The following is a 27,955-nucleotide window of genomic DNA, read 5'->3' as shown; positions in this document are numbered from 1 at the left end:
TATTTTTATATAGATTCAATCTGCTAGCAATATTTTTAAATATCCCCCTATAAGCACTTTAGAATATAAAATAACAGTGAATTGTTTAAACACAAAGACGCGCTATTTTGAGCATTTTTTTTTATAGAGACTTGGTCTTTCCGTGTAAATATTGAGTTTTTTTCCTTCACTCTCAGGCTTTTTGTCATCTTTGAAGCAGCGTTGTAAAACTCCCTTAAGCCCATAGATGTGAGTGCCTCTCATTAGTTTGGCAGTATTTAATGAAACTTATAGGGGTAAATTTATTTTAATGGGGGGGGTTATGTATACACAAAGGTATGTATATTTTCATTGTAAAAAACCAATTTAAAATTTCTTTAATTGTTGAAAAGATTTTTATAGAGCCAGTGAAGCTCTTTAAAGAAGTTGTTTCTTCCAAAGAACAAAGCCAGGTAAATGACATTCAAATTTCAGTGATACATTTATTGGAGTTGTACCTTTTCTACCACACTGGATTAAAGAAGTTTGTCAAAAGTACGGTTTTGTTACTTTCTGAGACATATACTTCATCTGCCATTCTTTCCTCCATGTGCCTCTGTAATACACATGGCCAACCAACTTCCTGAAACAGGGAGGGCTCACGTTGTTAGGTAAGGACAGTTGTAGAACCATTCCCAAGCTGCTGACTGAAAGCAACAGAAGCTGCCTAGCACATAAATGTTTGTTCCTCCTCTTCTCATATGTATGTAACAGATGGTCCATTCTCAATTCTGGAAAGGCACTAGACTACCTGGATTAAGCATTCTGTCCAGAGGGATAACACCAGATTTTCCTTTTCCTCATCTGTAGGAAGTTTCAGGTTCTTGACAGAAACAGCTGGATGGCCCCAAATTTGCTTCAGTGCATCCATATGTGATAAAGGAAAGCGAAGTCCATGAGACTGAAAAAGGACAAACCATTTAGATAAAAAATGTACTTTCATAAAAAAAAACTTCTATAGTTATCAGTACATCATTTTTGATAACCTTAAAATTAGGCAACCTACAGAACTGGCCAATTCCCATATAAAAATTTAGACTTTATGAAAGGCATCCTAGTTTATATAATAGTCATTTGCACTGCTTCATATTTATTACATTACACATTTCCTTCAAGGCTGCAAGTCCCAGCTAGTATCTTTTAAAGCTGGTATATGTACATCACAGAACTGTCTGGCTTCATCATCCCCATGCAAGGGCTTTGTCAATTGTGTGAAACGTTAAGTCCATGCTGCGATCATAAAACACATCACCCATAAATCAAAGGTAACACATTCTTCCCAGCCACCACCAAATCACAGGAAAGACGTTTTAGGTTGGAACGGACCTCTGTTTCCTCATTTCCCATCATGTGTGTCTCTCTCCTGTTCTTTAAGGAATGATAGATGTAAATCATCTTTTCCTGAGTTTCGTCCTTTAAAAGAAAAAAGGGGAGGGCTGGGTTAAGTTGTCAACAACAAAATAGGAGGTGACTACTAGGAGTGTTTTCCAATAATGAAATTCAACACCCAGAATACTGTAAAGAATCTTTTTGACACAAAATGATTATATACAAGGTATATATTATAATCAGATTACTATTTGTATGTAACAGGCACTTTTTAAAGAGTGTAGCTGGTAGAACATCAGAAATGGGGTTTAAAAAAATGTTTACACATCAACTTATCAATGAAACACAAGTTTGTTCCTTTGATCCTAAGAGCATGGTTTTATGTCAGAATTTGACATTCCCAGTTATAGAGAAGCTGACAATTTATGAACACCATGGAGCAAATATTACCAGCCACAGGAGCTATAAAAACTTCCAATTACAGTAGCCTCCCAAATAGTCCCAACTTCCCTTCCTTTCCATCCTACACAGGGGGGTTTATCATCCTAATCAGAACCCTCACTCATTCCTGGTCACTTCTTACATCAGGGTCAAAGACCTTGGCCTGATACAGAAGGTCTCAAATTCTGTATATCAGAATAATTCTGATTATCAGAATAACTAGGATTTTTTTTTTTTTTTAATAGGAATACAAGAGTGTATACTTCTGAGGTTTTTTTTTCCTGTGTGTTTTATAAATCAGTCCTCTCCAGGTCTGGCCATGATGGCTGTGACAGTCTGCTTATAGACACACCTAGCTGCCCCACACTCTCATCCCCTTCCAATCATTTATGGAGTACCTATCAAGATAGCGAATTAAAAGGAAGAGGGTGAAGTCATAGGGCAGGGGAGGGTGTCCAGGGAGCTTTACTAATAAATACAGAAGCTCCAACCCAGAGCAGATGAAACCCAGGAATTTAAAACTTCTAAAACTTTTCCAGTTGGGGCACCTGGGTGGCTCAGGCATTTGTGCCTCCGACTCTTGATTTCAGCTCAGCTCATGATCTCACAACAGTGAGATCAAGCCCTGAATCAGCATGCCCAGCATGGAGCCTGCTTAAGATTCTCCTTCTCTCTCTTTGCCCCTCCCCCACTGGCACTCACTCTCCAAAAAAAAATTCCAGTAGAGTCAAGGATCAGTTGGCCAGTTTTGGCAACCATAGGATTAGGTGACAAGGTTATGGAATGTCAACTTTCTTCTCCATGATCTACAAGATAGAGATTTTTTGAGAAGAAACCTTCACAAAGCCATGTGTCATGATAGATTTGGACAACATTCAGGAGGGGAGAGGGACTGAGGGAGGTGCATGAACAAGGGTCTGCAGTTATCTGAGCAAGAGCAGTATGGCCTGAGACCAGGCAATAATCCCCACATGAGGGGAATAAAGGAGAATCTGTGGGGATGAGGGCAAGCCCCAAACATCCAACAGGCAGGCCTCTCTGGCCCAGTGAGATGTAAGCACCATCTGATTGATGTAAAGCCAGGGCACAAAGTTATGAGGACAGATGCATGAGGGGTAAAGGCAGGGGCCGTTTGTTAATTTGATAACCTGAGGCCCGTGACAGAAATGTTCTGAGAAAAGAGGAAACCTCCTCCCCTCTGTATACTCACACACTGATCCTGATGCAGCCCTACTGTGAGGATGGTGTGGTCTTTAAACTGCAGTCTCACTGTGCTGTCCAACTTTGGTAACTGTCCACCTAGAAGACCCACAGGGAGAAAGACAACCTTCACAAGAGGAAACCCAGGTTGAATCTTGTCTGTGGGTAAAATCTAAATGTGGGGTACCCTGCAACTCAAGTATTGGCTTACCCTATATTTATAATGATACTGAAATACAGTTTACGTCCTTATGGAGCTCATTCTTCCAGTGCAGATGTTTAACAGATCAGTAACGATAGATGGTTAAGCATATTAAATAGATGTATACAATACCATGGAAGCATGACAACTGTCACAATAGGGCCACCGTGCCTTCTGCACACAACACTCCCTTCCCCAGTTTCTGTCCTCTGCCTCTTGCTCTACACGTGGACCCTGAAAGGACTGCATTCAAACCGCACCATCTCACCAACTAGTTGTATAATCATAGCAAATTATTCTATCCATGTAGGTCAAGCATAAGATCATAAAAGCCAGCTAATAAAATTCACAGAAATAAAAAAATAGTCCTTTCCCAAGTTAGATTTAGTGAAAAAGTAGCCACTAAAAACAGACTAATCTTACAGGGTCATCTGGTTAAAGAGTCTCGAAAGAACGGAGCCTTATGGACGATAATGGCTAAGACAAGGAAAACCTTAGAGAAGATACTCCGTGCCATAAGCTGATACTCAGAAAACGGTTCTATAAAGATGAAAATATATGCTGAAAAAAATCTGTTTTGAATAGGACCAAACTAATTCTAAACTTCCCCTAAAGACTGTACTAAAAATATAAATAGAATCAATGTTAGAGGCAACCTTATAGACTATTTCAGTGGTTCTCAACTATGATAAATAAGGTTTTAATAAAAATTAGTAAAAATGAGACTCTTACTCCATGGAGAAAGCACCAAGCAGCCCAAGATTGGGCCTGGAGCTCACAGCCACGTGTCGGTGCTCTGCTGAACACAGTCCCCCTGAACACCAACAGTAAGCAAGGCCCCTCCTCTGTGAGAGAGCCAGACTAAAACAAGACTGCTCCACAATCATGTCAGAACTCAGGCAAAAGCAAGAACTTTGTCCAAACCTCCAAAAGGACCACAGGTCCCCATCCTGCTAATCCGGGAAGCAGATCCCATTTTACTAATTCCAACTTCAGCTTCCTTTCACTCCTCCTGCCTACAGAAGACCCAATTAGACTCCCTATTTTCTGACAGCATCCAACTCAGAGCAAAGCCCCACTCTCTTAGCCCTCCTAAAAAATCACCTAACCAGAGCCCAAATCCTATAAAGCCTTCCAACACTCTTTTACTGAGATGCCCCACAACCCTCAACAGTGTGTGGTCTTCCCAGTTGCAGTAAGTCCTAAACCCATTTGTCCCCCTGCAGGAGTGCCATACTGATGGTATGCTATCACCATCTATCCACAAGTGTTAGGTCATTTGCAGCCTAAACCTGTCCCAAAGTAGTCACATGGGACTTAGGGAAAGTTGGTGACCACCTTGGGCATTCTTAAATTTCACCTGCTGGTGGCAACATTTTACCCATCACTGAGTTCATCTTGTTGGAATTAGTTCAGTGTTCAAGTTATTAAAACTTCCTGAAGATGATGAATACCAGAGGACCCATAAATACACCTATTTTTCACCCACAATCACAGGGCTCTTTCTCCCCAACATGCTGGGAGGCAGGATGGCTAAAGGTACAGCATGTCCTATCCAAACGTAACACACCAAAGACAGATCCAGATCCATCTTACCAGCTTCTTGGGGCACCTGGGTGGCTCACTGGTTAAGTGATGGACTTTGGATTTTGGCTCAGGTCATGATCTCACGCTTCGTGAGATGGAGCCCTACATTGGGCTCTGCACTGACAGCATGGAGCCTGCCTGGGATTTTCTCTCTCTCTCAAATAAACTTTAAGATGCTTCTTACTTTCCATCTTCCCAAAGAGGAGCCCACCCAGGAAAGCCTCAAAATATCCCACATCAGCCCAACCACCTAGAAGAAAAGCAAAAGCTCCACCTGGCGTTGAAAACTCTGATCCGTCTCCCATATGGTAAGGGGGAAGTCTGTTCATAACAAAATCCTTCTTCATGTCTGCTGAAAGCAGCTCTTTGGTGCCCTCCAGGCGGTCTGCAAGGGTCCTCAGAAAGCCACTTAATCTTGTTGCAACAGCTGTGGCTTCCACCTGCTGGAAAGAGAAGTGAGTGCTGGCCCAAACTCCAACAAGACTTACCACCAAGGTCCTGGTCTCCAAAGTAGTACACTGAGCATAATCACCCAGTACAGACGAAGATCCATGACGCTTCTGGGGATACGGGGCAGAGGACAACCAGTGTATTTAAGAATACCCCATTATTTCCTTGTAACCACTATTCATCATAAGCTGCCTTTTGTTAGCCAAAACAAGATCAATTGTCAGGATTTTGCCTAGAAAGAGGGATCCCTAGAAATATGGTGCAGTCTCGGCTCTGCCTTTAGGAAGGCAACTCATTGTCCTGAGGTGACTGCTTCAGACAGTGAAAGTAACCTTTGCTCATCTTAGCACTAATTCAGTCACCTCAAAACTAGCCTAACAGTGCTGCTGTTTCAAACATAAAACAAGGATGCGGAGGAAAGCCAGGAATACCCCAGTACCCCAAGGATCTCCTGTGGGTCTCTCCTAAGTAATCATGTGCAATCAATCTATGGCTCTCCTAGCCACACGTCTTACTTATTCAACCACTTATTCAACCAGCGTCCTCACAGCACCTGCTACTGCCACCGTGACATATGGAAAGAGGGCTGTGTGCACAACACCCTAGGCTCTTTGGGTCCCACGTCACGTGCGGCACGACCCTCCTCTGCAAACCTCCCAGCTCTGCCGTCAGCCCAGGAGACAAGCTTGACTCCTGTAGGAGGAAGGATCCTGGGGTCCCTCCAAGGGGGACCACGGCCTCCGCCGGCCTGGGCTGCCACTCCCCCCACCCGCCTTCACTCCTCACCAGGAGCAGCTGCCGGGGTATGCCAGCCCGGAACTCCAGATCTTCCTTTGCGGTGTCAAACACAAGCCCCGACATGGTGTCCAAAAGGAAATCTCCCCATGAACTGCAATATGCACCAAAAAAGAAAACAGACCACACACGGAATTTACAAAAAAACACTGATTTCGAGAGTAAATCCCAAAGCTACAAAGGGCATTCCAACTTTCTTCCCTTCCCCAGGCATCGTGAGTTTAATTAATTTGACATTACTCAGCACAAAAAACTTTAAAAGACCTTCATCAATCACACAGCTTCTCTCCCCCACCTTTCCCAGACACTCACGTGGAAAGTTAAAAGTGGGAAGCTAGACTTTATTCACAATTTTTCCTAAAGATGCCACACAATCATATACAGTCTAAGTGGGAAGTTCAAGGGACCAATATTTTTTAATGTCTTCAACTATAACACAAGTGTCTATGAGAGGAGCTTTGTAGGAGATTTTAACAATTACAGGACATAAAAAATGTTTATGTTCAAACACTCCAAAAGAAATACATTTAGGGTAACCATAAGATCCCTAGACTGTGTGATCATCTGAACTGTTAGACGCCACATTTTCCTTTTTCCCTTGTAATAGAGGGGCACTCTTCCCCAGTAAAATATCCAACATCAACAATTTTAAAATAGTCAACTTGCAACTTGTTGAAACTCTAGCAGTGGTTTACTGGGATAGAAGGGTAGAATCCAATGGCCAAAAATAACATCTAGGGATGAGCATCGGTGTTCAGTTACCTGTGCTTTCTCTGGGGCATTTACCACTGGCTCACTCCCAAATGTGTGCCACTGTAAGAAATGCTCTGTGGGGTTGCTCTCTTTAAACATTTCTTAGCTGTTTAAAATTTTCCTCAGTGTCACCAGATTTCAAATTGCTGGCTACGTGCAAAATGGAAATTCACAGTATGACTTGCTTCTCACCCACTAAGCAAAATTAACACTTTTATGCTTCCCTTCCGGAAAAGTGGCAAACGAAGACAAAAGCCACATCAGAGACACTTTCCCTAAGATGTCCACCCTTTGGCATCTTCACCACTTTATAACTTCACGTCACACCCAACCTCACAGATCTGACTGCGTGAACCTCCTCCTGGAGATTTTTCACCAGCACAAAAATAAGCTCCTTTTGCAAGGCCATAGGTGAAATCATGTGGCAGTAGCTCATGAAGAGATTAACTGCAGCTAACCAGAGCTCTGTGCTCTTTTCAGAGTCAGAATGGATGTTGGGCCTTTCCAGAATTTGAGGTTAATACCTCTTGAGGGGTTCACTTTGGTAAAATAGCCAAACCAACCTGCTGCTGTCCCACAGAGGTCCCAAAAATTCCCAAAAAAGCTACCCTTAAGAGGTGTTAGGAAAAGGCCCCAAAATCCTCACCCTGCCACAGTGCCTTCAAGAGAACTAGGACCAAAGCAGGGGGACATCTCTGGGGAGCAATGGTTCTTGAGTTAAATTTGTCCCATTCTAGCCCCAGAACCACCGATAAAGGCTCAGGTCAGAGTCTGACCTACACACGTCAGTCATGGTGTCCATCCACATCCCCAGCTGACCAAAGACATGGGTGGGACCCAGGGAAGAGCCCACTAGCTCTTCACTCTTGGAACTAGGAAACAGTTTAGCAAAAGTAAAAGCTATTAAGTCCACTGAGATAAAGGGAGGTCAGACAAGGAACCTATTGATTCCTTGGCTTATGGTGAGTCAATGTTATGAGTGAACAGAAGATGAGGAAAGACAACAAAGTACGTGAAATACCAATTACTAGGAAACCAGTCGGGGCCAGTAAGTGAAATGCAAAAGACAGAATCACAGAAAGGGGGAGGAGCTGAGTAACATTAATGGCGGGACACCAGAAGCTACATGGACATTCATGGTGCCAAACTGGTTGTCAAGGCCCAGAGGTACTTTGTACCCACAGTGAACTTCAGGTTCTGGCCTCCCTGTGGCTGGCTCTTTCCACTTCCTACAATCCCACTCCCTCAATTGTCCCCACTCTTCTTAAGCTGGCCTTGGTGACTTTCTGTTCCCGGCCATGCCCAAGAATCTGCCTAGCCACAGTGACAAAGGCATTTTTCATAAGCTTTGGCCTTCTATTTGTGGGCAAGGACTGCACTAACTTTAGGCCAGGCTCCAGCAAGTTCCTCTGAGCAGCCTCTTAAACGCAGGGGTTTTCACCCAGAAAACCCAGATGAGGAAGAAGTACCTTACTAACTTGTTTTGCAAGTTATGGCTTTGAAGGTAGGAGGGGACTTGGCTGTCCGTCAGGACTAGAATGCCTCTCCTACTTTGACCTTCTGACCCACCTCTACTTACTCATCCTTTGAGACTCACTCAGCTTGGGTGTCAAGTCATTTCTGAAGCGTTCCTAGATGCCCCAGCTTGGCAAAATGCATTCCTCTATGCTGCAAGAGATCCCCCCTGCAGACCCATGATGGAATCTGCCCCGACTTCCAGACTGCAAGTTCTCTCAAAGCCCCTTCAGTAACAGGCCTGCATTCCCAGCAACTAGCACAGCGGCTGGTGCCTGCAGGCTGCGATACAGTAATGACTTTCAAGGAGGTCTGGACTACTAGCAAGGTCGCTGCTGTTCGGAAATCACTCACAGGGAGGGCGCTTCTGCCCGGGTCCTGTGAGGAGGCACTCACCGAAATAGAACACAGTTTTAATTAGAACTGTTTTCAGCACATGTGAGTTTAGGTCTTACTGTTCCAGACTTCCTCTCCTACATAACTTCATGAACTTTCATAAAAGAGAAACCTTAAAAGAGATCCAGAGGTTTCAGTGGACACGAGGGTTTCTGTTTGGGGTGATGAAATGTTTTGGAAACAGATAGTCGTGATGCTTACACAACAGTGTGAATGTAATTACTGTCACCAAATTGTACACTTAAAAATGGTTACAGTGGCATATACTACGTTGTAAATATTTTACTGCAATAAAAGATTTTAAAAAGAGACAGACTACCAGTCCAGCCTGGCATCATTAACACTGCCACACCTACAGCTATGGTTCTTTCATCCCAAATTTGCGAGTCTTCATTGGGTAAATCCCAATGTTCATGGTGTTCCCAGGAGGAATCCCTGACGGGGCGATGGCAGGGAGAAGACTCTAAAGGAGTATGGAGTTAGCAAGGGAGCCTGAATGAAACCCCTGAGATTGGATAAGCAGGACAGTAGTGGCCAACTCCCTCATTCCCTTCCGTGTGTGGTTGCCCCGGGCCACAACTTGAGCTGCCCTGGGACATGAGGCTGAGAAGAGGGTCATACTTGTTCTGGTAGGTGCTGATGGTCACGTGAGTAGAGTGGGCCAGACCTGGAGGAGTGTCCGCTTGATGAATGGTCCCTCTGGGGAAGTACAGGAAATCACCCGGCTAAAGGAAGAAAAAGAAAAGGGAGGAGGGAGTTAATAAGGAGGATGTCTTCTCAATCCCTTGTCTTAAAGAAACAAAAATAGGCTCTGAGTTTCAGTTCTCCCTTCTAGAGACCTTCTACTAACTGATTCATGGGGTGGTCTGTATGCTGGGCTCCTGGGGTCCCGTTAGTCTAGCTTCACTGTGCCTGAGTCTGTTACTGTGAACCCCAGTCCTGAGAGGCTTTCAGTACCCGAAGTCACTTTCGTTATTCACAGCCGAGACCAGTTACACTTGACACTGCCCATCCCAATCCAGGGATCAAGCAGGTGACCTCCTCTGCTAGACTGACATTTCAATTGAGACTTTAGACAGTGAGCAAGCTAGCCAAGTGACTACCTGGGCCAAAAGGATTCCAGGCAGGGGGAAGAGCAAGGGCAAAGGTCCTGAGGTTAAAAATGTGCTTGGGTCCATGTGGCAGGAGAGCAGTGAGGGTGGAAATGATGGGAGGTGAAGTGAGAAGGCACCAGAGGGGCTGGATTACAGGACCTTCTGGCCTGTTTTAAAGACTTTGGCTTTTATTCTGGATTTAATAGAAAGCTACTGTAGATCTGGGCAAAGGGTACAATGGATCTCAAAAGATCATTATGGTCATGTCAGAAAAGCCTGCAAAGGGGATACCAGATAGGAGGCTTTTGTATAAATCCACATCCAAGGGTTTTATCCTGAACAAGCAGGAAAATGTGTCACATTTACAGGAAAGAAGGCTGGGGACAGCAGGAAATGGGAGTTTGCTTTGCAGAATACTAAGTTTGTGACACCTTTTATCTTTCCAGTAGAGACATTAAGTAGGCAGTTGGATAGGAGTTTAGAGATGTGGGCGAAAGACAGGACATAGCATTGCAAATACATCAGTCTAAAGGGAATTTATTTATTTTTTTTTTTTAATGTTTATTTGTGAGAGAGAGAGAGAGAGAGAGACAGTGTGAGTGGGGGAGGGGCAGAGAGACAGGGAGACACAGAATCTGAAGCAGGCTCCAGGCTCTGAGCTGTCAGCGCAGAGCCCGACGCGGGGCTCGAACTCACGAACCGTGAGATCATGACCTGAGCCGAAGTTGGATGCTTACCGAGTGAGCCACCCAGGGGCCCCAATTTATTTATTTTTAAATGTTTTATTTTTGAGAGAGAACAAGTGGGGAGTTGCAGAGAGGGAGGGGACAGAGGATCCAAAGCAGGCTCCTCAATGACAGCAAAGAGCCAGATGTGGGGTTTGAACCCACAAACCGTGAGGTCATGACCTGAGCTGAAGTCTCAGCCCCTCTAGAGGGAACTTAAAAACCATGGGAGTGGGTATGGATTGAGGAAAGAGGTCCAGGAAATAAACCCTGGCACCCTAACTTTCAGAGGTGCAAAGACTGAAGATAAAATAGCCAAAGACAATGAAGAGGAACAGCCAGTAAGCAGGAAAGAGAAGCAAAAGAGGCTGGTATCCTAAGAAGCCCAGTGAGGAAGGTGGGAGTGAACCACTGTGTCCAATGAGGCTGACAGGAGGATGCTAAGATGGGGACTCAGACGGGGGCACCTGGGTGGTTCAGTCGGTTAAGCGTCCAACTTCGGCTCAGGTCATGATCTCACGGTTTGTGGGTTCGAGCCCCATCAGACTCTACACTAACAATGCGAAGCCTCCTTGGGATTCTCTCCCTCTCCCTCTCTCTCTGCCCCTCCCCTGATCATGCTCTCTATCTCTAGCTCAGAATAAATACAACTTTAAAAAAAGGAATGATGGGAACTCGGAGGCAAGCACTGTACTTGACAACGTGGTAGCCCCTGGTAACCTTGGGGAGACTGGTCCTGGAGCAAGTCTGGGGGTGGGGGGGGAGCCTCCTGGGAGGTGTTCCCAGGAGCAGGAGAGAAGACTGGGCAGGGTCCCTGAAGATGTCTGTGGCCTAATCCCCGGCATCTATGAATATAGATGATATGAATAGGCTGTGAATGGAATTAAAGTTGCTGAGAGGGAAATTATTCTGGATTATCCGGCAGGTACGACATAATCACAAGGATCCCTAAAAGTAGAAGATGGTACAGGAGGAGAGAACCAAAGAGATGTCAGCGTGAGAAAGACTGGGCTCTATGTTCCTGGCTTTGCAGATGGAGGAAGGGCTGTGAGCCAAGGAATGCAGGAGGTCTCTAAAAGCTAGAAAAAGCATGGAAATGGATTCTCCCCTAGAGTCTCTGGAAGGAACAGTCTTGCCAATACCTGATTTCAGCCAAGGAAAACCAAATCCCTTCTGGACTGATGAACCGCAGAACTAAATGTGTGTTGTTTTAAGCCACTGAATTTGTAGGAATTTGTGGTAATTTGATAAGCAGTAATAAATGTACTGACATACAGCCGTCTCTTCCAAGGAGTTTCATTGTAAAGGAGGCATCAAAACCTATCCTTCCGGGGCACCTGGATGGCTCAGTTGGTAAAGCATCCGACTTTGGCTCAGGTCATGTTCTCACAGTTCCTGAGTTTAACCCCCACATCAGGCTCTGTGCTGACAGCTCAGAGACCGGAGCCTGCTTCAGATTCTGTGTCTCCCTCTCTCTCTGCCCCTCCCCGCTCACACTCTGTCTCTCTCAAAAATAAACAAATATTAAAAAAAACAAAAAACAAAAAACTTCAGTTCTTACAACCTACAAGGTAAATATTATGCTCTCATTTTCAATAAAGGAGAAACTGAGACTGACATAAACAACTTGCCCAAGAACACATAGCTCTTCAGCGACCACAGCTACATTCAAAACCAGGAGTGTCAGGCCCCAAAACCACAGAGTGGTGCTTCCATCACAGGGGTGGTCTTCATCCCAAGATCCCAGGTGTGATGACCTTCGTCGTGGCCTTCATGCCCACCCCGCCCAGAATGACTCAGCTTTTCTGTTTCATATACTAAGCATTTATGCCAAGATTTCATTTGAGGATCTTCGGTGGTTTAAAATTCACATGTATATAAATGTGCAATTGAGAAAAAACCCTACGGTACCTGATGCTTGCCTTTCTCCTCCTAGGAGACTCAGGGCTGCTCTTAATGAATGGAGATCCTCACGAGTGTGAACAGTGGGCATCACTCCATGACATCCCGGCCTCCCAGCACCGCCTCACAGAACCCACATCATCTATACCTGAAGACCACTATAAAGACTAACTTTCTTGGGTAGGGCCAGTTGGCTGTCATCAAGCTAAGGAACTCAGCCTGGGCCTCAGAGACCATGGATAGCTTAATCTTTCCCTAAAAATAATCAAACAAGAGCCTATTCAATATGCTTCATGGAGAACAAGGGTTGGTAAACTCTTTTTGTAAAGGGCTCCATGGTAAACATTGGTTCATGGGCCATGTGGTCTCTGTGGCAACCAGCCAACTCTATGGGTGCAATGTGAATGGAGCCCTAGACAATAAATAAGGAATACATATGGTTGTGTTCCGGTAAACTTTATTTACAAAAACAGGCAGCAGGCCATTATTTCTGGCCCATGTGCCATGGTCTGCTGACTGTTGACCAAGAACTTAAAAAAATGATACCTTTATTGTGTCTATTCAAATCTCCTGTAATATAAGCACACATCAAAAAAGGAGATTGCTTCTCCTAGGTACAGGCAGGCAGGAAAACTTTTTAAAATCAAGAAAGGTCCATAAGGCATTGAGTAGTTATAACTAGTGATAAATTCAAGACACAAGAAATGCAAAAACAGTAACTATATACATCAAGTTGGTAGAATCTCTGGAATGGTTTGAGCTAACTATGGTATCTTAATTCAATATATAAAGTTGAATTAAGGACCTATTCTCATCCCTCTAAGATTTTTTTCTCAGCAATCTCACCTGCTAGGGATTGGCTACGAGTCCACCCAGGCTAACTGCTCAAAGACAGACTCTTTCTGTAGCAAGATGCCGGCGAGCCTGCCGCCACGATCAAGCCACCTGGCTTCCCGGAGTAAGATTCCTTAAGACCTTTCATTATTACTATTCTTCTGGTGGCTACACATGCAGGGGGAGGGAGGGGAGTGCAGAGAGGGTCTACTGTACAATCAGGAGGAGAGTGGGTCATGCTAGCATTCTACCAACAAAAAAACTAAGAAGCCCCTGGCTGTGCTCTGCCTGAGCAAGCTACAGCCCAGTCCTGACTGCTCTCTTAGATTTGGTGAAGCTGCCCCAGGCCAAACCTTTCACTTCTCAGTCAGTAGTCACCGAGCTCATAATCCATTCCTGTGGAACTTGGGTTATATTTGAAGACAGGTTGTTTGGAAAATGAATGTAACATTTCCTCAGCTCAATTCTACACATGCAAACACCAAGTCTCCTTTACAAGCTGCACGTGGCCGAGTGAGAGCCACCCTCCCCCCTCCCACGCTCTTGAGTGTATTCCGAGGACCATCACACCGAGGACCATCATACAAACACTAAACCCCAGACCTGAACTTGTCTCACGAGCAGCTCCCGTGATAGAGATCCCGTACCTTCAACGTGAACTCATGTGTCGGCCTCCCAATCCTGTCCTCGGCCTCCACACTGTACTCTCGTGCCAGGGGCACAGTGGGGTGGTAAAGGCACCAGTGTTTCTCCCCCTCCAGCTGCAGGATGAAAACCTAAAGAGAGCCACAGGACCTGGGAATGTCAGCTTCTGGACAACTCATGAGGCAAAGCGGTTCTAGGGTATTAGCCCCCCCAAGGGCTTCGATGAATTACACATTCCAGATGGAAAATAAAAATGAGAGATTAGTGATGTGTTTCACTCTACACTTGAATAAAAGTTGCCACTACTGCTTTTCACTTTTTAAAAAACAGGTCATCATGAACCTTGATACTGGAAGGATATTCATTCTTTTCAGTGTAATAAAGCCTCACTGGGCTCTTTATATCCCACTATCTCCTTCCTTTAAGTCTTCTATCAGACAACAAAGCCCATAATCTCTGAGGGAAAAGCCAAGTTTGAGAAATTACTCATGGTGCCTAAAATCCTGAGTATCAGCCTTGGCAGATAGGAAAACGTCAAGTTTTTTATTCTTCATTCAGCCAAAGATATCTTAAAGCTCTGTTTAAAATATTAAAAACAAAATCAAAAACTTTTGGGAAATGTATTGCTATCAAATTGCCTTCAGAGGGGGGAAAAAGGAAACGTTTTACTAATAACTATATTAGTATAAAAATAAAAGTACAAAATGCCCAAGCCAAAGAGTTACCTTCTTTGTCAGCCACATGAGAGTGAAGCAACACTTGTCAAGGTGCCAGTGCTCAAGTGAGACCATGACCTTCATTCAAGCTGCCCCAAGATTTTCACAAATGGAAAAAATTATCCATTTCTGGCAGCTCCAGAAAAAGGACAAAATGAAAGCAGATGTAAAGATTACTTGTGACCTCACTTTATTAAAACCCTTACGTTGTGAAATTACAGAAAAAGCCACTCATGCTTTTCTGTGGACAGATGCAATAAATACCTGTTTTGTAGGGATATGTAGCTCTTTATATTAGTAAGGCTGGAAACCATCTCTCCTGTTTGAGAATGAGCAGGAAGCCAGTTTGGTGGGATTAATTTGGCCCAACATCTAGGTGAGGTCAGGATCTCTAAGACCACACAGCAAGAAGGGCAGAGAGCTGAACTGAACCCTGACAGCTAACCCAGGCCCAAGAGAACAATTTTCTTCCTCTTACCTCGACATCATCATAATGGGGTGGGAGGCCCTGGGATCCTGCAGGGGTTATGTATACATTCGAGCCAACCAAGGAGCCAAAGTAGCATTCTAGCTTCTCCTGGATCCTCCAAAGCTCATCCTGAAAAAGAAAGGAGGATAGGAGAAGAGGTGAAAAGTATATTAGAAATAAGAGGAAAGACACATTCCTACTCACTTAGCAAGTCTTTATGCTGCAGCTATTATGTTCCACATACCCAAGAATTCAGCAGTGAAAGAGCCAACGCCTGTGCCCTGGAGAATCTTCCATCCTGGTGCAGACCAGCACAGACAACGAGAAACTGGCAAAGCAGGCAATCAAGAGTCATGCAGGATTTTAAGCAGGACAATGACATGATCTAATTTATGTTAAAAAAATTTTTTTTTTTTTTTTTTAGTTTCTTTTTTATTTTTTTCAACGTTTATTTATTTTCGGGACAGAGAGAGACAGAGCATGAACGGGGGAGGGGCAGAGAGAGAGGGAGACACAGAATCGGAAACAGACTCCAGGCTCCGAGCCATCAGCCCAGAGCCTGACGCGGGGCTCGAACTCACAGACCGCAAGATCGTGACCTGGTTGAAGTCGGACGCTTAACCGACTGCGCCACCCAGGCGCCCCAAAAAAAATTTTTTTTTAATCTTTATTCACTTTTGAGAGACAGAGCCTGAGTGGAGGAAGGGCACAGAGAGAGGGGAGACACAGAATCCCAAGCAAGCTCCAGGCTCTGAGCTGTCAGCACAGAGCCCGACGTGGGGCTTGAACCCACGAACCATGAAATCATGACCTGAGCCCAAGTCGGATGCTTACCAACTGAGCCACTCAGGTGCCCCCTAATTTACATTTTTAAAAGCTCACTCTGGCTGCTATGTGGAGAATGGCCTGGAGAAAAGCAAGAGAGATCAGTCTGGAAGCTACTAAGGCAGTCGCCCAGGCCAGAGATGACCAGGGTGGTGGGGGAGAAGCAGAGAGGGGCAGATGCACCCTGGAAGCAGGGCCTGGGAGGCACCAAGTACAGTGGGCTGGTGGAAGGGGAAGACTATTCAAACCCTCCTGGCTTTGGATGGGCAATTAGTGCCTGGTTTCACTTATTGAAATAGTAAAGACTTATTAGAGAACAAGTTTTTTTGCAGGGGCGAAAGGGGAGATGTGTGCAGGGAGAGTTATACATTGGTTCCAGAGAGAGACAGACACAGAGAGAGAGAGAATATGAATCCTGATTTTCCCAAGCAGATGAGAAGGGAAGCCACATGGTTATTAGCACTTTCTCTATTCCAAGCCCTGTTTCTAAGGGCTTTTACAACAACCCTGTCTCTCTCATAAGGTGAGCACTATCATCCTTCCTGGTTTACAGATGAGGAAACTGAAGCATGAGAACACACAGCTACTAGATGACATGACCAGGATTTAAATCCAGGCAGCCTGGCTTGAGCACTTTAACCATGGCTCCATATTGCCTCTTTTGGAATTATCTTAAGGAAAACACAGGTCACCTACAAGGACTCTAATGGACATTCGAGACCCCAAGTCTCAAGTGTATGAACGTACAGTGCCTGACACACAACAGACACTAAAATGTTTTTTTTTTTAATTTATTTATTTGCCTATTTTTGAGAGAAAGAATGCACGAGCATGAGTGTGCCCACAATCAGGGGAGGGGCAGAGGGACAATCCCAAGCTGGCTCCACTCTGGCAGCGGCAGCCCCATGTGGGACTCGAACTCACAAACCATGAGATCATGACTTAAGCTGAAACCAAGAGTTGGACACTTAGCCAATTGAGCCACTCTGGTGCCCCGCTAAAATGCATTTTTAAAAATTTGGTGAGTAAACCAATAACCACAGCTTAGGAATCAATCCTACCATTTGACTGAAAAAGGACCTACAGTATTAAAAGTTTCAAGTGGAAAAGAATTAGGTCAGTATAAAAAAAGCTTTGGGAGACATCTTTATAAAGACTACTGGGCTACTCTATTTATAGATCTCAAGGGTTCTACTTAACACAGGAAGAATAATTTAATGGCTTCTGAATAGCTCCAAAGAGTTAAGAGAGCTCCCAAGAAGCCTAATTTATACCAGGGAGGGGCCAGCAGGACCTGGTTCTGTAATTACATTTATACGGTGACTGAAACCATTAGAAAACCAAAGCTTCTCTTTCTAATGGCTTGAGAGGTATCTCAGGACCATGTAGGTGACTTTATGGTTCCCAGCCCAAGCATCTGGGTCTATAATTGATACGTATATGTCTCCTTTCTTGTTAAAGGTTACAAAAATCCTAGCAATTGCACAATTTTCCTATTTCTCCTGAACCTTTAGCTTCTGAATCTGCCAAGTATAGCCTAGTAGAAAGAGATCAGGACAAAGCACCTCAATCCAAGATGCAGTTACAAACTAAATGACTTTCGCTTCTTTATTTATAAAATGAGGACTCCACCTCCTTCCCCCAAGGTTGTTGGGGAACAGCATAAAACAACTTACCTGCAAACTTATTTACATTGCCTCACCAACACTGACTCAGGCACAAACAAGGCTCTTTTGAAACCAGTCTTCTTTAATTCAGGACTCGCAACTATGCCTGGAGCTGCCCAGGAGCACCCCAGAGCAGCGAAAAGGGAAGGTGGCAGCCTCTCCCCTTGCTGGGGACAACCTCCTCTCTCCACTGACCTACTCACAAAATCGAAACTGAATGCAATTGCTAAGACCAGAGAAGCCCACGGGTACACTTAGAGAAAAGCAAAAACACACACACCAAAGCCCTACTACATTTCAAATAACATCTTTAAAAGTATGGTATGAAACTGCCTGAAATTTGGAGTCGGAAGTGCTTACTTAGCAGTTACGAAAAAGTCACATCTCTGAACCTGTTTTTTTTTTCACATGTAAGATGCAGACCACAATGAATGCTCTATTTTAAATGTCTGTTAGAAGGTTCAAGTGAACACGTGTATTTGGTAAACTCACCCAGACCTTTGACATATGGATTACCCAAAGCAGGAGTGGAAACAACTTATGGCTTTCTGATTCCTCCTTATTCACCTCCAGACCAACTAGAATATTAAGTTGTGCACATACTGAGACCCCAATAAACAAGGCACTAACTGTCCACTAAACAGTCTCCCAACCTAGCTACTGACAAACCATCTCTAGACTTTTTCAATCCTGATATTAACATGCACATTCCTAAATACACAACACTAGTCCTTCTGAGAAAATATTTGGAACCCAGATTCTACTATAAGAGGATGAGCTCCCACAGCTCCTATAGGTCTCTCTACTGATGGAAAGAGAAAAGGCAGGGTGCAACCCAGTGTATCCTGGGAGCTGAGTTTAGACTGAGAAAGCTCATCCTTCCCACTTTCATAAACCTGGCCAAAGAACAGAGTCAACGGGGCAAAGCAAGTACAAGTGTTTGGCCCACCTGGAATCAGAGAGGAGAAATGTACAGGACTTAAGAGATGAGAAAAGCCAAAGATAATTCTAATGTACAGATATGACAGCCATTAAGGACACCATACATATGCCAAATAATAACTTTGTACTGGTTTGTGACCCAATCACATACAATCAACTTCACTGACCTTTTATGTTCATAGTTATTCGATGTCTAAAACACACATTTTTTTAAAGTTTTTATTTTTCTTCAATATATGAAATTTATTGTCCAATTGGTTTCCATACAACACCCAGTGCTCATCTCAAAAGGTGCCCTCCTCCACCTTTTGGGATGAGCACTGGGTGTTGTATGGAAACCAATTTGACAATAAACTTCATATATTGAAAAAAAAAAAAAAAAAAGGTGCCCTCCTCAATACCCATCACCCACCACCCCCCCGCCCTCCCACCCCCCATCAACCCTCAGTTTGTTCTCAGTTTTTAAGAGTCTCTTAGGCTTTGGCTCTCTCCCACTCTAACCTCTCTTTTTTTTTTTTTCTTCCCCTCCCCCATGGGTTTCCGTTAAGTTTCTCAGGATCCACATAAGAGTGAAAACATATGGTATCTGTCTTTCTCTGTATGGCTTATTTCACTTAGCATCACGCTCTCCAGTTCCATCCACGTTGCTACAAAGGGCCACATTTCATTCCTTCTCATTGCCACGTAGTACTCCATTGTGTATATAAACCACAATTTCTTTATCCATTCATCAGTTGATGGGCATTTAGGCTCTTTCCATAATTTGGCTATTGTTGGGGTGCCTGGGTGGCTCGGTCGGTTGAGCGGCTGACTTCGGCTCGGGTCATGATCTCGCAGTCCGTGAGTTCGAGCCCCGTGTCGGGCTCTGTGCTGACAGCTCAGAGCCTGGAGCCTGTTTCAAATTCTGTGTCTCCCTCTCTCTCTGCCCCTCCCCCACTCATGCTCTGTCTCTCTCTGTCTCAAAAATAAATAAACGTTAAAAAAAAATTAAAAAAAATAATTTGGCTATTGTTGAGAGTGCTGCTATAAACATTGGGGTACAAGTGCCCCTATGTATCAGTACTCCTGTATCCCTTGGGTAAATTCCTAGCAGTGCTACTGCTGGGTCATAGAGTACGTCTATTTTTAATTTTTTGAGGAACCTCCACACTGTTCTCCAGAGTGGCTGTACCAGTTTGCATTCCCACCAACAGTGCAAGAGGGTTCCCGTTTCTCCACATCCTCTCCAGCATCTATAGTCTCCTGATTTGTTCATTTTGGCCACTCTGACTGGCGTGAGGTGATATCTGAGTGTGGTAAAACACACATTTTAAGAAGTGTTGCTTCTAACCAAGAGAAGAGTCAAGGACTAGCTAAGAGAGAAGCACTGTGGTGCCCACATTTCCTGAACACAAATCATGACTTGGTCTGGCAAGTGATTTATAAGTTCTTTTTAGGTGTTTGGGCCAAAAGGTTGGCAACCTAGGGACATTTCAACTTCTTATGATTGCATGAGATGGAATATCTGAAATTAGGACTTGTACTGAAACATCTAAGAGTACTTACCCTTTCTCCAGAGCAGAAACAGGTTCAAGATCCTTTATGTAGACAGCAAAATGCATTCACTAGATTTGGCCAGTGGGCTCTAACAAAGCAACTGAGTTCAATCATAGGAAACATTACTGGTAACTGATGACAAAGTCCCAGGAGCCATCACACAGCCAGAATCCTCAACATGGAGCCTTAGGAACCACTCTCCTTCTCCTCCCATGCTGCCATTTTGGTTCAGCCATGGATCACAAAAGGGAATTTCTGAACTCAGAATACGCCCTCAATCCTTCTGGGCCACCTGTCATGTAAAGATTTCAAACCTCTACAGAAGCAGATAAGCTATGACTGCATTTTATAAAGCAGAAACTGAGCAGAAAGGAGGCCAAGTATTTCTCAAATGTTAACCACTGATACAGAATAAAAAGTTAGCCAGTCTCCCAGACTTGCAAATCACAACTACCCTCCATCTATGACTGTCTCCCCAGGAACAGTTCTAAGACCCAGCTCCTCAATGCCACCTGAGCAGCTGTTAATAAGGGTGAAGTCTCCTTCTTGAACATGCATCTGGTCCTTAATCCGGTCACAGCTCTAAAGCCTCTACTTAGCTAGAATGTCAGCAGTAAAGGGAAGTAACTTCAAGAAGAAGATGATCACCTCGACACTATCACACCTTATATTAGAATGACATTTAATTATAATTTAATTTATAATGACCAAATAGAAAGGTCTATCATATACCAAAACATAAAACAGCCCACAGAACACGCTCCTGAAGGGGTAATAATTTATAAACTTGCAATAGAGTTTTTGCAGTGTGATGACATCTAATCATGTCCATCTGAGTTGTTGGGAGATTCCAATGGTTTAGCCAAAAGATAACACAGGATCTCCTAATTTGGAATGCATTTAAAGAGCAAACAGGAGGTATCTCTTCTCAGACTGGCAGGTTCATCACAGGTTCACCCCTGAGCTGACCTGCGGCCAAATGTTAGCACTTTAATACATTTAATGATTCCATAATAGGGAGAACCTGTTACCTTAAATCTCTGAGGTTGGTGAAACTGAATTGTTGCCCTTTTCTGATCAAAATCTTTTCTCAGTTGAAGAAAGTGCACTTTGCCATCTTTATTTAAAACCTTCTTCTTCCCATTGACACACCGGCAGACATTTATGTCTCTTCCATAGTACATACCCCGGCTGCAAAGACTCTTCAGATCTGACAGCCTGAACAGGGACCGGTAATATGTAGCCACTGCAGGGTCATCTCTCTGAATGAGAAGGGGCTTCTTCTCCCAGAATTCCCTGAAAAAAGTCTCTGTCTTGATGGGCGAGATTAAACTTTCAAACAGATCACTGGGGCTTTCAAAATTTAAAATAGAGGAGGGTCCACCAGCTGCCTCTATCTTCACCTGCTTGCAGGGAACAGACCCCTCTTCCTTCCCATTCCCTGTGGGCTTTGCTTTCTTCGGCATCGTTCTGTCTTCAAGACAAAGCAGTGACGAGGTGCACCTACCAGAGAACAAAGCACACGTGGTTAGGTTCACCAGGAGTTCTAACATTAGCAGATGGCGCACACACAACTCGTGTGACCATGCCACCTTCATGAGCACTTGTAAGTCAAAGCCCTTTCCTCCAGGATGGGATACAGCCTTAATCTAACACCACATCATCCAAGATAGGATTCAGCCTCAAACACCACTCAGATTACATATTCATCTAAGGAAAGCATTTTTTTTCTCAGGCATAGGCACTAAATCGTTAAAGTCACCATTTGTTTGTTAGGAGGTATAATGATCCCAAATTAAACGGTTCAGCCACCTAAGCAGTTCCTAGTCACAGTTTTAGCCTGTGGCCATTGACACAGCAGTCTAAAATCTTGACTTTGGCTTCAATCAGCACCAGGTCCCAAATCTAATTAGACGCACTCTTGAGTTACAGGCACTCGCCTCGAGAACTACCAACAGGGGCTCACAGCCAGGTGCTCCTTACCACAGCACCACCCCCAACTGTTAGGAAGGCAGCCCAGGTGCCCTGGGCCAGTGTCACCTGGTGGCTGGAACAAGAAGCTGCTGCTCCCAAGTCTTCCTCACCACATGAACCTCCACACTTTTGATTCCCAGCTTTTTCCTGAAAACTGCTACTTTATGAGAAAACCCGCCCCCATTAAAAAAACCAAACAAGTTCGAGACTACAAAGTAAAGGCTAAAGACAGTTATGCCCCATTTTTAAAAAGCTTTAACTTTTAAACTAAGACACAATACTAACATCACCTAGGCATCGCCTTCTAGAACTGCCTTCTGTATTTCTAACAAGCTCCCAGGTAACAATGCTTTTGCTGGTCCATGGACCACATCTGAGGAGTGACAATCCCAAGCCCTGCCAAGCCTCTCTCAGAACTGTCCCCAAACCACAACTACCGTCACACTTACAATAATGCAGGTGTTCTTCACCTGGGGTTCAAGAATGGTATTTCAAATTACATGAATTTTCAGAAACTGTAAGATCCTATTTCAAACTGTGTGTCTACATCTCTCTATATAAATATATATTTGGGTGCGGGCACATTGTGCTCACCTGATTCTTAAAGAAGGGCTAAGAACCACTGCACTTATAAAGAACGATTTTTCCCAGAGATCAATAACTTATTTACAGATATCACAGTTTTCTATTTTGTACTGCTAGCAAAATTTTAAGAACACTGTTTTCTGCCCTTTTGTTATTATAACTAAGCTGTATTTCAGCTACACTGTGGACTAAGTAGAATTAGTGGTCTGGCCTGGCAAGTAAGCACCTGGAACACTGTGTTACACATTGCAACAATTTACAAATGAACCTTTGGAATGCAACCCAAATATAAACTGAACAATTCAGGAAGTGGAAACATCAAAATATACAACTCTAGTGCCCTCATTTTAGCTGCTAAACTTTTGTACAGCTCAGATCAAGTGCCTTTGGTAGGGCACATAGGACAGAAGTGGAAAACAAGTACAAACTGACGGACGGATGTGGAAAAAAGTACAAACTGACCCTAAAAGCTTGCACTGGAGGACTGAAGGCTTAAGCTTAGAAAAAAACAAACTTTGGTGTTGGCTATGTCACCAATGAGACATTTTCTGAAAATGTTCTGCACACCTTTCAAGCTTCCCAGCCAGTGTGATTTTTCAATTAAAGAATCAAGGCTTCCATGAACAAAAGTATTGCTAATACTTGGAACCCAGATGTGATGCAGAAATGCAAGGAGACATGAAAACACAGTAAAAAGCACAGCTCGTGCATAAGAGTTACCAGCCATCCTTTGAAAGGCCCGACTATAGCTAAGGTCTGAGAACTCAGATTGCAGGAGCATTCCACCACCTTTAACTGATAAGAGTGACTCACTCTGCCTTAATTGTTTGCACAATGTGGTTTATAATGAACACCTGTTTTCCTTCTCGGAGTCTGGAATTTTGGTAGGTGCCAGGCAGAGGGTGCCTATGTGGTCAGTCCCCAATAAAAACCCTCAGTTCTTTTTTTTTTTTTTTTTTTTAATTTTTTTTTTCAACGTTTATTTATTTTTGGGACAGAGAGAGACAGAACATGAACGGGGGAGGGTCAGAGAGAGAGGGAGACACAGAATCGGAAGCAGGCTCCAGGCTCCGAGCCATCAGCCCAGAGCCCGACGCGGGGCTCGAACTCACGGACCGCGAGATCGTGACCTGGCTGAAGTCGGACGCTTAACCGACTGTGCCACCCAGGCGCCCCAAAAACCCTCAGTTCTGAGTGTCTGATGAGCTTCTCTGGCTGGCAACATTTCACACCGGTTGTCACAACTAGTTGCTGGGCCAATTAAGCACCTGGTCTTTGCTATAATAAATCAGCTGTGAGTCCTAGTAAATCACTGAACCAAGGGATGGTCTTAGAGATCCCCCCAACACATTGCTCACTATTTTTAAAAAGTGTTAAATTGGGGGCACCTGGGTGGCTCAGTTGGTTAAGCATCTGACTTCAGCTCAGGTCATGATCTGCTAATGAGTTCGAACCCAGCATCGAGCTCTGTGCTGTCAGCATGGAGCCCGCTTAGGATCCTCTTTCCCCCCACTCTGCCCCTCCCCTGCTTGCACTCACTCTCTCTCTCTCTCAAAAATAAGTAACCATTAAAAAAAAGTGTTAAATTGGTTCAGAAGGTTTGTTACCATTAAAGTACCCTATAATGAAAACATAATTTCATATTCAGCCACACATCTCTTATCTCTCACAATTGGTCAGTTTAAAATTTATTTAAGGGATGTGGACAGCAGGAAGATGCGGCTGAAAGGCCTTTCTTTAAGCCTACCTAAGCCAAAAAAATCACTTAAAGCATTTTTCCTATCTACGATCACTAACATAATAAACCCAGCACTGCATAACAAATGTTTTTGTTAGAATCTATATTTCACTATTTATACTGCCAAAAGTTGCATCATTTCTTGTCTGCCTTCATATTGAAATGATTTAAGGCTCAGTTAATTGGAACCTGGCTTAGAGATTACTGGGCAAATAAACTATTTCTCTGATTCTCACACTACCCATATTGTAAGACAACCATTCTTTTTAATAGCTTTGGGGAGTGGAGGAGAGAACAGATGACATACCCTATCACATTAAACATGTAAAAATCTTAGTATGCATCCCAATTTCAGAAAAAGTAAAAAGCATATCTTAGAATCTAAGAAATTTAGGGGCACCAGAGTGGCTCAGCAGTTGAGTATCTGACTTCAGCTCAGGTCATGATCTCACATACCTCGTGAATTCAAGCCCCACGGAGAGCTCTGTGCTGATAGCTCAGAGCCTGGAGGCTGCTTCAGATCCTGTGTCTCCCTCTCTGCCCCTCTCCTGCTCGCTCGCTCCCTCTCTCACACACACAAATATAAATAAACATAAAAAAAAATTGTTTTCTAAAGTATCTAAGAAATATAGTAATGAGACAAGGAAAACCTTTGTCTAGAAAAGTAAAGCCTGGGGCGCCTGGGTGGCGCAGTCGGTTAAGCGTCCGACTTCAGCCAGGTCACGATCTTGCGGTCCGTGAGTTCGAGCCCTGCGTCGGGCTCTGGGCTGATGCCTCAGAGCCTGGAGCCTGTTTCCAATTCTGTGTCTCCCTCTCTCTCTGTCCCTCCCCCGTTCATGCTCTGTCTCTCTCTGTCCCAAAAATAAATAACGTTGAAAAGTAAAGCCAATACCGACCAGCCCAGAAACCTCACAGACCACCCAAACAGAAGTTTAAAGTAAATATTTTTATAAAGCTACAGGGGAAAAAAGCAGCCTTTAAAAAAGCAATTAGTGGCTATTAAAAAAGCAACTGGCCTGGGTAGTTCAGTCGGTTCAGTGTTCCACTTCGGCTCAGGTATGATCTCACTTGTGTGAGTTCGAGCCCTATGTCGGGTTCTGTGCTGACAGCTCAGAGCCTGGAGCCTGCTTCTGATTCTGTCTCTCTCTCTCTGCCCCTCACCCACTCACACTCTGTCTCTCTCTTTCAAAAATAAACATTAACTTAAAAAAAAAAAAAGCAATTGGTATCATTTAACAATTTATACAAATATCAAATCATGGTATACACCTGAAACTGTTATATATATCTATTATTCCAATTTTTAAAAAACCAAATGTTTCCAATCTGAGTTGACTATAAGCATTAGTGTAAAAAGAGTCACGGTTCATATTTTACTAGCTGCCCACAAATTAAAAAAAAAAAAAAAACACCAACTGATCTGAACAACTTTGAAGGATTAAAACTCTACAATAAAATCCACTGATATCCATTCTACAGCCAATAAATATAAACCGAGCCTTTATATCCTTAAGTGTCCTAACCTTCTTTTCTGTAGTAATATTCACTGACAAAAAGTCAACACAGCTTCGTCTGGGGAACAGCCATCTGCACGGTCCCAGAGCCTAGCACAGAACAGGGCACATAGGTCCCCAAGAAATGTTTGCTGAATGAATTATCCTCCTTTTTCATCGTCTGTATATAATATTAGAGAAAAATCCTCAAAAGCCTTACACAAAACAGAGTTGGGAGGAAAACAGTTTATTCAAAGGGGTAATTCTGATGGCAGCTGTAGCTTGGGTGTTCAACCGCACTGTCAGAGCTGAAAGGCAAATTAGCCTGCAGTGGTTATTACCAACCAGAGGGAGGTATGTCTCTACAGTCTTCAGAGCAGAGCTTTTTACAGTGTAGTCACCAGAAATACTTGTTCACCTGCAAGTTTCTAGGCTCCCTATCAAGCCTACTAGATTAAGCACTTCTTGTGCTGGGTCCTAAAAATCTACATTAACACAGGAAATATTCCATTGGAATTTTAGATCCATTAACATTAGTCAAATTCTGCTCAATTAAACACACACACCTGACAGAAATATTACCTGTAACAAGGTTGCCTCGGCTGACCTAAAATATTTTTTTTTACGTTTGTTTATTTAGAGAGATAGGGAGAGAGAGAATCGCAAGCAGGCTCCACACTGTCATCATGGAGCCAAATGGGGGGCTTGAACCCACTAACCCTGGGATCATAAACTGGGCCCAAACCAAGAGTCAGATGCTTAACCCACTGAGCAACCCAGCCCACCCTGACCTAAAATACTCCTTTTCTGCCTAACAGAAATGTTCATCCGGAGGGAAAACTCGTTCTCCTGTTGACCTAATGCTGTGATTGGCAGTTACCCTTTTAGTCCTATTTTAAAAAGAAAATAGATTACAACACCTCCGTGTCTTGTAGTAAGCACGATGTTACGAAGGATGAGGCCAGAGAGGCAAAAACTATCCACGCGATGGTGGCAGAGGCTGGATAAGTCAGGCTCCTCCATTTAAACGTGAGTCCAGGGAAATCAATGGCCTGGCGCCGAATTTACAGCTCATCAGTGGACTCCCAGGCCCCTGCTTCCTGAACACGCAGTGAGCAAGCCGGCCTCACGAACCTGTTGGACAACCCACTGTCGGGCTGCCGAACTAGTAACACTTGCTGAGTGAAGTGGCAGAGGGGTCTGTAATTTTAAAGTCAGGCTGGGACCAGACAGCCGCGACGCCCCCGCCCCGTAGCCCTGGCTGCAGGGCTCCCAGCAGTAAAGCCTGTCTCTTAGGCCCGACCTGACGCCAGAGGCACAACCCACGTGGAGGCCGCGCTCCCCGGCGGGCGTCACCCTCCCGGCGGAGCCTCCAAACTTTCCGCGCGCTCGTCCCAGTCTCCAGACCACCGGCGGCCCACGTGGGCCACTCTCGGTGCTCAAGCCATTCGTGACCCTACTCCCGCATCCGGGCAGCAGCAGACCCGGCGTGTCCTCCCTGCCCCGGTCCCCGGGATCATGGACCGCGTCGGCGCGCGTCCCCGGTCCCAAAAGCACCAGCGCCCACCAAGCCACCCCGGCCGCTCTGAGGGTCCCGGGGAATGGGCTCTCAGGCCACCCTCCAGGCCCTACCCGCACCAGCGCTCGGAGGCCCAACAGGACGTGCACGACCCCGCCCCCGGCGGCGCGGGGCAGGCGGCGAAAACCTCTCCACTCACCCTGCTCGGCCTGTTGCGCGCGGCCGCGAGCGGGCGGGGCAGCGGATGGGGGCGGGGCGGGGCGGGGCGGCGTGCGCACGCTGGGGGGCGGCCCGCTCTGGCTCCTGCCTCCCGCTCCTGCCTGAGCTCCCGCTCCCGCTCCGGCTCCACCCCGCGTCAGGCCGCGGGTGGTAGGTACTTCTGGTGCCCAGTATCGGCAGGTGTTGGGTCTTCGCGCCATCACATTTTCCCCTTTGGTGTTAAAGGAAATGCATGGTTCTTGGTTTTTTGTTTTGTTTTTTTTTGAGTTGGGGGCGGGATGAGTCTCTGGATTTGGGGCAACTGTTTTATAGTACGACCCTATTCTTTTTATGAATGGAGAAACCCAGATGCAGAGAGGAGACGAGAGCTTTCCAAGTTTAGGGAG

The 27,955-nt window shown here is 44.6% G+C and overlaps 1 protein-coding gene across 10 annotated transcripts; it reads right to left on the bottom strand.

The window, feature by feature from the left end:
* Positions 1–441: 441 nt before the first annotated feature.
* Positions 442–27,571, bottom strand: RIOX2 (ribosomal oxygenase 2). Of its 10 annotated transcripts, none has more exons than XM_047876290.1 (12): positions 26,752–27,456; positions 21,445–21,544; positions 21,073–21,337; positions 15,316–15,399; positions 15,081–15,200; positions 13,889–14,017; positions 9,308–9,411; positions 6,014–6,116; positions 5,052–5,220; positions 2,999–3,087; positions 1,345–1,431; positions 442–919 (listed from the first exon to the last, which is right to left on the bottom strand). In XM_047876290.1, exons 1-12 carry the CDS (start codon positions 26,852–26,854, stop codon positions 761–763), a joined length of 1,512 nt encoding a protein of 503 aa, XP_047732246.1. In that variant the 5' UTR covers positions 26,855–27,456; the 3' UTR covers positions 442–760. The 10 variants fall into 10 exon arrangements, with proteins under 10 accessions (XP_047732246.1, XP_047732247.1, XP_047732250.1 ...); XM_047876291.1 differs by having other exon boundaries at positions 5,052–5,217; XM_047876294.1 differs by lacking the exon at positions 26,752–27,456 and adding an exon at positions 27,550–27,571 and having other exon boundaries at positions 21,073–21,544.
* Between the last annotated feature and the right edge of the window lie 384 nt (positions 27,572–27,955).

The sequence above is a fragment of the Prionailurus viverrinus genome, chromosome C2, assembly GCF_022837055.1.
Source record: "Prionailurus viverrinus isolate Anna chromosome C2, UM_Priviv_1.0, whole genome shotgun sequence".
NCBI lineage: Eukaryota > Metazoa > Chordata > Mammalia > Carnivora > Felidae > Prionailurus > Prionailurus viverrinus.
The sequence above is the reverse complement of the archived record's forward strand: the minus strand, read 5'-3'. Positions and strand labels throughout refer to the sequence as shown.

Excerpts from the sequence above, each read along its gene's own strand:
- RIOX2 (XM_047876290.1), bottom strand. The coding sequence starts at position 26,854 with ATGGAGGAGCCTGACTTATCCAGCCTCTGCCACCATCGCGTGGATAGT. Across the intron at positions 15,201-15,315 it reads TTTCACTGCTGAATTCTTGG|GATGAGCTTTGGAGGATCCA; the intron begins GTATGTGGAACA and ends TTTCTTTTTCAG. Across the intron at positions 6,117-9,307 it reads ATCAGCACCTACCAGAACAA|TTCATGGGGAGATTTCCTTT; the intron begins GTATGACCCTCT and ends TGCATATTGCAG.